The sequence below is a fragment of the Octopus bimaculoides genome, chromosome 1 (genome assembly GCF_001194135.2).
Source record: "Octopus bimaculoides isolate UCB-OBI-ISO-001 chromosome 1, ASM119413v2, whole genome shotgun sequence".
Taxonomy (NCBI): Eukaryota; Metazoa; Mollusca; class Cephalopoda; order Octopoda; family Octopodidae; genus Octopus; species Octopus bimaculoides.
This window is the reverse complement of record NC_068981.1, coordinates 181389224-181399985: the sequence shown is the minus strand read 5'-3', so window position 1 is coordinate 181399985 and position 10762 is coordinate 181389224. Positions and strand designations below refer to the sequence as shown.

At 35.9% G+C, this 10762-nt stretch overlaps 1 protein-coding gene across 1 annotated transcript in view; it reads left to right on the top strand.

Moving 5' to 3' along the window:
- The first annotated feature begins 616 nt into the window (after positions 1 to 616).
- Positions 617 to 10762, top strand: part of LOC106873029 (solute carrier family 46 member 3) — a 61707-nt gene continuing 51561 nt past the window's right edge. The window contains exon 1 of the mRNA XM_014920233.2: positions 617 to 3387. Coding sequence (XP_014775719.1) covers positions 2316 to 3387 — 1072 coding nt within the window. The 5' untranslated portion in view covers positions 617 to 2315. The remainder of the gene's footprint in view (positions 3388 to 10762) is intronic.

The following is a 10762-nucleotide window of genomic DNA, read 5'->3' as shown; positions in this document are numbered from 1 at the left end:
GTGTTCGCCTTTACCTGTCAAACACCGCTCTGGCCACGGGTTGAACACGCGCACACACACATCGTATTTACTTGTGTTTCAATCGCGCCCCAGTGGTTTTTTCCTGTTAAAATCAAGTGTAAAATTGTACGACTTATACACAACTAAATACCTCATCTCTCTCTCTCTCTCTCTCTATATATATATATATATATATAGAGAGAGAGAGAGAGAGAGAGAGAGAGAGATAGGATCGTTTGTAGAAATACATAAATCCGGAGGAGAAGCACACTCTAAGATGTAGAGCAGTTAATAATATAGTGGGGTAGGCCGGTTTATGGGGTTACCTTGGGGTAACCCCTTAAACCAGCCTACTCCACTATATATATATAGAGAGAGAGAGTGTGAGAGCAATATGTTGGTGTGTGTGTATGTGTGAATTATTGGAAAGCTATGTAAGTGTCATGTTGAAAGCAACTACGAGACCCCCTGTTTTATTGAGACGTTTATTTTCTGTCTATTAATGTTTACCTCATAATTGTGACGATTACAACTATTTCTCTAATACTCATAATGTCGTGATTTTTTAAAACCCAGAGTAACCACAATTGAGCAAACCTATAATCAAAAGTATTCAAACTGTGCCCACCTCGACTTTTCTTTTGAACTGTTATGCATCTAGCACTACATTAACCTATATATTTCTGCCCCTTCAAGACGATAGTATGTGATCTGAGGGAGACTTTGCTGCTATTTCTAGCTGGTCGAACTACGGCGTAGAGACACCCTTACAAAAACATGTAATTTTATTTCTGAATATACGTCAGTAAGTTCACACGAAGATGTTTTTATTTTTGGTTTCGTTTTGTAATAAACAAAATGGTAGTGAGGCAGCTTATTTTCTTTCTCTGTGTGGAGTGAGCCGCTACATAACCACGACGCGTGTTTTTGTAGAAGCAGTGGAAATAGCATAGTAATGATGATGAATTAGCTGCGTGTGATGATATAGGCGATTGGTAGTGCTTTTATAAGATATAAGAGATGGTAGTCGTGGCAGCAGCCAGGACCCGGAAGTAAATGAACTTGTACAATAATGTTGCTGATAGTTCAGGTCATGTCCGTTTTATCAGTGCAACGATCAAGATAAACACGGAGTCTGAGTGGAGTGAAAGCTAGTGACATGACACGCGGTTCCCCTAGACGGAATATACCAGCCTCATCTGATTATTTGCTGTGATAAACGAGAGATGAAACATTAAAGCAGTACAACTAATGGGAAATAAACATTTCGACCGAAAAAGAAAGAAAATAACAATAATTTATAATTAATTTACCAACAAAACATATTCTGATTTTCGGATGATGCGCATCTAAGTGCAGATACATACCCATACATGTATATATATATTTAATATTCTCAGTTTCTGTTGGTATGTGTTGATAATTCATTTTTTATTCAACTGGATATAGATAATCTGACATTGTTGTAGTTACTTGATTTGTGGAAGAAACAAGTAGCTGTTCTTTCGTGTATGTGAAAAGACAAGGTGCGCGTAACAGCAACTTCGAGACGTGACAATCTTTAAGCTTTTATTGTCTTCTTTACCTGCCGCCAAATATTTCTGCTTACTGAATAAGGACTGGCTGGAATCGTGGCTGCGCCTTAAAATTCAAGTTTTTTGATGACTCAGGTAAAATTGAAATAAATTTCAGGAGTAATTCTCCGTCGTCTCACCTTTTTCTTACAATATTTTGTTTTTAACATAAACGATATAAAAAAAACAACCTTTACTGTCAGCTATTTTCTTATTAAAATAATTCTCTTAATTATAATAAATATTCAGATTATCTTTCGTTCTTAGAAATAATATATGCCGGAGTTATATTTAAAGAAAAAGAAACCATTGCTCAGATGTTCGTGAAATGCGAGGATTTTATAAGTGGCACTCATTGCTGGCGAAATTTCATCCGTTAATCTTCTTGATAAACAATACTTTATAAATAAACATACGCAAAATAATCCCGAACAGACTGGTTTTAATTTAGCACATGAAAACAGCTGTATTTTTCCGACGAAATATATTTCATTATACCGTCTCTGTCTCTCAAAAACAAGTTGTACCCAGTTTTCTTCAGAAAACAAGGTATTTATGACTTAAACAGAATGATCTACTGTGAATATATATTTATGTATTTATAAAAAAGCAAAACATAAAAGACATTATCGGACGCACATATCTTTTTGTATTCAAGTAATAGTTTTCTTTTAATAATCTATTTTCTTTATTAATTTAGAAGAAACGTTTCAAAGATATTAAAAAAAAAAAAGCTTAACAATGTGGGGTGAACTGCGTTCCTATGTCGTCGAAATGGTTTATACATGTTTTTTCCTCTCTTGGCACATGACTTTACCACTTTTTCAAGAATACGTTCAAGCTGAAATCTCTAAAAAATACCACCTTGATACATCGGATTTTAAGAAAGGCAACAGTTATAGTGGCAACTTCCATCCACCAAATACAGATAATATAACAACTCCGAGCACTTCAGCTCAAGAGGAAAGTGCTATATCCATTCTTAGTCTTCAGATCGCTGAGGGTCTCCCAGCAGTTGTATCTGTCATTATTCTGGGAGCTGTTGGCGATCGTACAGGTCGACGCAAGATCATGATTGTTTTACCAACCTTAGGAATTACTGCTTACTCTTTACTCTACATCCTCATTTTATATACAGGCTGGAATATTGATGGACTTTTCATGGCGTCAGCCCTACGAGGACTTAGTGGCAGTTCTGTGTCTTTAATGGCTGGATCTTCTTTTTATGCGATAAATTCAGTAGCCCCAGAAAATCGATCATCACGTCTTGCTGTGCAAGAATTTATTAATGGCGCTACTTATGCAATAGGAAACATTGTTGTGGGCGTTTGGGTTCATTACTCTGGGTTTCTCCAACCCTTCTGGTTTACATTTTGCCTATCTTTATTTTCCGTCTTTCTGGTCGTGTTCGGCGTAGAAGAAATACAGACAGCACGCCGCACTGAACCTTCCACTGAAAACTGTTGCTATGACACATTCCAACCGCTATTAAAATTATTCAAATGCAAAGATGCCGCTTTGTTGAAGATATGGTTTGCCATCCTTGCTTTCCAGACGTACGCCATGGTTCACATTGGACAACTTAACACATTGGTACTTTATCTACTCGGCAAACCGTTTGTATGGCCATCGGTTAAAATCGGTATCTTTCTATCGGTTGGAATGGCCTGTTCAGCTTTGGGAACAGTTCTAGCAGTACCGTTTTTACGTTACCATGTATCGGATACAACTATTGCTGCTGTCGGACTTGTATCGAAAGCTGCCGGAACTTTATGGATTGGAGTCATACAAAGTGAAGCCGTTCTCTATTTCTGTAAGTATTTTGCTTACTACCTATAATTATTAGAAGTTACTTGCATTGTGCAGCGGTAAATTCTCTTCGAACCGAATTGGCAAACTGGGCTTCGATTCTTAGTTGAAATTATTGATTTACAATATTTATAATGCTAATACTCTTGTGAAAGACATGAATATCTCAACTTGCTGTTTCTTTTTCATTTCATTTCTGAGCTATTTGTGGTCAATTGCAATGTGTTATTTTCGTCATTTATTGTTAAAACTTATTGTTAAAACTTACTAAATATTTGCAATGAAATACATTTCTAAAATGATAGGCAATCGCACATCATGTCACTGCAATTCATTTGATGAATTCAAAACTTTTATTTGCATTTTAGACAGCCAGAACTCCAGCATTTGTGCCAGGGCAATATTTACGGTAACTAACAAACACACAATGAATTAATAACAATGGTAATGGTTTCTAATCACAACAGCAAAAATAAACAGTCTCTCAGATTATTGTACACTGCTTCAAAATGGTTAATTATAGTAAGTAGCCAGGCAGGTGATTTCTTGTGGCGTCAGGTAGACAATAATCCCCAAATAGAAAGCAAATGGCCTTCAAAGAATAATGCTTTATTAAAACAATTCAAGTTTCATTGTTACAATTTTAGTTCATATCACCAAATATAATGGCCATCTTTAATCTTATTGCAATCAAGATTGTATATTTAAGATGACAATATAATTTTAACTATTATAAGAAAATTACCAATTTACTATTCATTACATTTATTATAATTGCTCTTATGTTAACAGATGAGCTAAACTGCTACAATTCGTTTTGAGCAACTGATTTATAGCTCTTTGACATGAAGTCAATTAAGGCAGCCGTATAAAAGCTTTTTGGCGAGGACAGGGAACAGCTCACGATATTAAGGATCACCTATCTATGCTGTTATATAGCTGAATGATCAGACTACGGCATCTAGCCTTTCTAGAGACTTGTTTTATTACAGGTTTATCTATTTTAAATCTGTTAACAATCTGCTGTAAATACCACATTTTATGCACTTTTTATTGACTGGGTATTCCATCTTACAAACACATATATTTTATTTTTTAAAAAAATAAAAAGACCATTTCTAGTTTTCCCTATTGTGCTTTTTCATATGGTCAGTTCATATCCATGGGGTTTAGGACTTCACTTTGCAACCTAGGTTTATCCCTACTGTGCAGTACTTTGGGCAGTCATACCATCTTGTCAGGTTCACCATCTTGTTAGTCAAACTATTTATTGTATGTGTGTATATGCATGCATATATTTATTGTATATGTGTATATGCATGTATTAAATATGTATATTAGTGCTGGTGCCATGATAAAATGCTTCCAGTACATACTGTAAAGTGGTTGGTGCATGCACCCAGAACACCCTGTTAAATGAACGGAGGCAGTACCTGGAATGGAGACTAAACAGAAGACTTTTTAGTCTTGCTAGGACCAAGACCACCTCTCTGGTACTGGTGATATGATAAAATGCTCCTTGTACGCCTTGTAACATTGGTGATATGAAGGCCACCCAGTCATAGAAAACATACCACCATAGGAAACATACAAGCAACATGTAGTTCGCAATGTGTTTAAGATGGAATGATTCTCAATAGGAACTTACTCTAACTGTAACAACTCATTTAACCCATGTCAATATGGCAAAGCAGATGTAAATTATGTTTGTGGCAGGGTGTATATTTGCAAAGGATGGTGAAACAAAAATTAGTGTATAGCTAAAGAATATCTTGTATTTAGTTCACATTAAATTCCTTTATGTCAGGGTGGACTTATCTATTTTATCTCTTACAAGACCAATAAAATAAATGTTAGAGTAAGTTATAGGGTGCTGCAAAAACCCCTCCCGATTCAACATCAAATACACAGTTTGTACTGGTCCAAACCATGATGGTAACTGGAAAAAAATTGATCAAACCCTAGCTACACTGTTACAACCTGCCTAACCTCACTAGAGGCAGGATGTGGCAGAAAATTCTATGATAGGTAACTGAAAGAAGCCCGTCGTATGTATATGTATATATATGTGTGTCTGTGTTTGTCCCCCCAACATCGCTTGACAACCGATGCTGGTGTGTTTAGGTCCCTGTAACTTAGCGGTTCGGCAAAACGGACTGATAGAATAAGTACTAGGCTAACAAAGAATAAGTCCTGGGGTCGATTTGCTCGACTAAAAAGGCGGTGCTCCAGCATGGCCGCATTCAAATGACTAAAACAAGTAAAAGAGTAAACAATGAAATCAATAAATTCAATATTGAACAATATAGCAAAAGTCTCTCCTTTGCAGTAGTTCTAAATGAATCAGTGTCAAAAAGAAGATTTGTTCATTTGGTGAAAATGAAAGTTTACCCAGGTTCAATATTTTAAGCAGTAAATGTTTTCACCTTCCTACATGAATGAAGCAACATAGATTAACAATGTCTCATACACTGACACAATATAGTTTGGATGAATAATCAGTCTCAAGGAAGGAGGGAATAGCAACAACTATTTACCTGATTATCAAAGAAAGCAGGTAAACTTCCTAGTATCATGCACACATGGAAACCACAATTACCCCCATTCGGCTTAACTAATAATCTTTCAACTCTTCACTGCACACTGTGTCATCATACTTCCTGTTTTTTGTATCCTTTACCTTTTAGCATTCAAATTACTGCCAAATGTAATGCTTATTTATTCACATTGTATAGAATTAATCATGTATTATCTTGTAGCATTGAGATTTCAATGACGTGCTTGTCTATTTCTAGAATGACATTGTAGGTAAGTTAGAGAAGGCTGGATTTGGTTATTTTGAACATAAAACAGGTAGATTCTTTGGGCTGGATATGGACAATTTATATGCTTAAAGGTTAAATGTATAGCAATTCTTTCATTACAATAGGTGACATTTTCAGTTTTTCACCTGTTTTAAAAGGACCAATCAGCTACATGTATTCTGGTAGCCATTTTAACTATATAAAATAAAAATCAAGAAAATTTTTTTCTCTTCCTCATTTGGCTCCTAGCAGTTTGAACAGCTGTCCATTTTTTAACTCTTCCTATCTTAATATTGTTGAAAGAATCTCAAACTGAATCAGCCGTTTGCCCATTCACATTTTGAACTGTCTTACACATTTGAATTAAATGACAAATAAAATTGCTGAATCACTTTCCGTCAGATCATGTATATAAATAACCTATTTAACAATATAAAATCGATCAACTTCATAAACTAAAAAAATATTAACAGTTCATTCTCACCCAACTTCTATATATCATCATCGGTTTAAGGTCCACTTGTCCATGCATATGTGAGCCGCACTGAGTTTATTAAAATAGATTTTCTACAGCTGGATGACTTTCCTGTCACTAACCCTCACTTCCTTCTGAGCAAAGTAATATTTCCCCAGGGTCAGATATGTTTATGCAGAATATTAGAAATGAATGACCGTGACACTCATTTACAATTGTCAAGACAAGGAAATGCACACACACACACATACTTAAATACATATATGCATACGCATACACACACACATACCTACATATATATACACACACACATGTACGTATGTACATACAAACACACAGATAGACAGTGGCCATCAACTTGTTAGATGAGTTTGATCAGACCATCACTGGCAAATTATCTTGTTTCTGTTTTTTAACATATATGTTATGTATTTATTATATTTATATAACCTTTTATTAATGTTGCCCTTTGAAACCTGTTGTATTGTTCTGTGTTTTCAACCTGTATTTCATTACCATTTTAAGAACACGTGATGTTTAACAATACACACACACATATACACATGCGTGTGTGTCTGTGTGGTGGGAAGCTTGCTTCCCAACCACATGGTTCAGGGTTCAGTCCCACTGCATAGCACCTTGGGCAAGTGTCTTCTGCTACAGCCGTGGCCCGACCAAAGTCTTGTGAGTGGATTTGGTAGATAGAAACTGAAACAAGCCCATTGTGTGTGTGTCTTTGTGTCTGTGTTTGTTCCTCACCACTGTTTGATGACTGGTGTTGGTGTGTTTGCCTCCCTGTAACTTAATGGTTTGGCAAAAAAAGATCAATAGAGTAAGTACCAAACTTAAAGAAATCAGTAGAAGGGTCAATCCATTTGACTAAAAATTCTTCAAGGTGGTGCCCCCAGTTTGGCTGCAGTTTAAACAAGTAAAAAAAAGCTATATATATATATATATATAAAGTAGTTGTATGTTGTCAACTTAATGTGACAGTCCCATGAAGGGAATAATGCTACTGCTATTTAGCCCTAGGAAGCTGCACTGCTTCCTGTTGGCCTTGACACATTTCCTGTGTCCTTATGTTTACAAGGGGGAGACAAGCACCCCCACCCAGCTAAGCCTGCATCCAGAGACATGTTTCTGAGTCTTTGCTCGTCATGGTCTTGTAAACATATAATAATTCTAGTGAAATACATTCACTGATTTCAAAAATAGAAATAATACATTTCTAAATCTCTCAGAGAGATTTATGCAGTAGTGATGCGATAAAGTAGTTGTATGCTGTCAACTTAATGTGACAGTCCTATGAAGGGAATAATACTACTGCTATTTAGCCCTAGGAATCTGCACCACTTCCTGTCGGCCTTGACACATTTCCTGTGTCCTTATGTTTACAAGGGGGGTGGACATAAGGAATATTCAGGAATATTGGTTCTTTCAGAAAAATTTTAAAAATACAAGGAAACCATAGATAAAAGCATTGAAGCTATAGGTAACAGCAGCCTGTATTAATTAAACAAACAATAGATTTTTAATGAATCAACAGATGTGTTTGGCATTCCAGTACTGTTATTGTTCATTTGGGGAGTAAATACTAGATGAAGAACTAGCTTCGTGGAGCAACATGTGTAGAAGAATTACTAACAAAGAAGACAGTTTTAAAGAGATGAACAAGCATTAAGTACAATCTACTCACAAGGCTTTGGTTACCCAAGGGCTGTAGCAGAATACACTTGCCCGAAAGTGCCACGCATTGTTTTGGATTCAGTCTCACTGTGTGTGCCACCTTTGGCAAGTGTTGACCAAAGCCTTGTGAATGGATTTAGTCAACAGAAACTGAAAGAAGTCCATCACGTGTGTGTGTGTTACCTTAACATCACATAATAGTTGTTAATAAGTGTCACTATCATACATGCAGTATCTTCCATTCCCAATCTTTCATGAAAATATGTTTGGTCATAGGAGAGATATTATTTTACTTGGAAACAGGTGAGAGGAAGGGCATCTAGCTATAGAAAATCTGCTTCAGCTAATTGCAATAGACCCATTCAAGCATGGAAAAGTGGACATTAAAAATGATGATGTTGATGATGAACCTGATATGACAAAATCCAAAGTGTATTGCAACTAATGGGGAAAAATTATATGTGTGGTGCTGGAAAATTTTTTGTTGGGCAAGTCTACAAAGCTTGCTACACTATATCAGATGTACAAAACCTATAGAGTTTCACTGCATCATTCAACAGGCAGTTTGTGGAAAACAAATTTGTCTTTAGTAAATAGAATCATTCATGTCAATAATGAATTTTATTTGATTGCATGCACTCAGTTATTGCCGGTTCTGAACATTTTGGGAGTATCATTTGTTTGTAAGATGGCTTCACCTTTTTGATACAGACCTCTTGAGACTGCTCCTATTTGTATGTTACAAGCTTCCTGCTTTAAAGTGATCTTAATTAAAGCCTTCTTGTTAAAATTTTATGTATATTAAAGTTCCAAACACCAACTTAATAATGACAAAATTATTTTCAAAATGAATTGAAACAAAGACAGTTTATTGACACAGAGATATGTTAACAAAAGGGTTAATAATATTTAAGTTACTTGAGATGAGGACTTGCATTTTCTTGAATGAGAAAGATCATGCTCCCTGCAAATGGTGAATGATTGTGGAAATTAGTATTCTTAACTAGCTTAACGAGGTATCTTAAATCTTATATTACAAGGTGATTCTAAGCTTATATGCTAGGTATAGTCTGCAATGATAACTTTTTGATATACATCAATTGTTTTTGACTCCCAGTTAGTAACGTTAATCACATACCCAGCTGTGAAAAATACAAGAAGGAAATTCTTCATATCCTTTTGGATTTACTGAACATATTCTCACCAGTTTGAATGCTATAGGTACCATAGCATTTTTCAATTCTCTATGATAATGTGAAAGCATGAGGTGCAAATGTGACTGGTTAAGAAGCTTGCTTCCTAACCATGTGGTGTTAGATTCAGTCCCACTTCCTGGCATCTTGAACAAGTGTCTTCCACTACAGCCTTAAGCCAACCAAAGCCTTATGAGTGGATTTGGTAAATGGAAACTGAAAGAAGCCGGTTTTGTGTGTGTATTTGTGTGAGTGTCTTTGTGTCTGTATCCTTACATAGGCATCATGTGATATTTGTGAAGGATTACTATCGACATACAAGTGAAATTGTTTGTTTCTAGTCTTCCATCAGAAACTAGTCATAGAAAAATATTACTTTGTTTGGAAACAAATGAGGGTTGGCAACAGGAAGGGCATCTAACTGCAAAAAATCTGCTTCAACAAACTCTGTCTAAACCAGTGCTAACATAGTAAAATGGACGTTATATGATGATGATGATGATTTTAAAAAATTGTCTTAATCCCTTTGACTACATTGTCAAGGAATTCACTTCAGATCTTCAACTGAAAGTTAGTGATTTGCAGTCAAATAACATGTTAAGAAACAAGTAGAAAATCTCCTTCTCAAATGAAGAATATTCTTTTTTAAAATCTTTTGTTTATGGTTGGGATTTCAGTATTTCACACAACCTGATTTATGCAAAAAGTGAAAGAAAAAAAAAACATTTTTCAACCTGAAATACATTAAATCTGTTTGTAGGTCGGTGTTAAATGATTGCCACTTACTGTTATTTTTGACAATATTTTGCTTCCACCACCACCACCCTCATACAAACAGCAAGTATTTTGCTGTTCTCATAACAAAAAACCTTAAATTAATTTTTTTTTAAATAGCTGCGTTTTATAGCCTTTTATAATCCTTTATGCTCCGTTGGATGTGTAATGTCAATGTGAATACCCGTCAGAGTGTAAGTATCTTGAGAGAAAAGCTGAACATTAGAAGCATCAGTTGTGGCGTGCAAGAGAGACGATTGCGCTGGTATGGACATGTGGTGAGAATGGAGGAGGATAGCTGCGTGAAAAAGTGCCACACCCTAACAGTTGAGGGAACCCGTGGAAGAGGTAGGCCCAGGAAGACCTGGGCTGAGGTGGTGAGGCAAGACCTTCGTACATTGGGCCTCACCGAGGCGATGACTACGGACCGAGACCTTTGGAAATGGG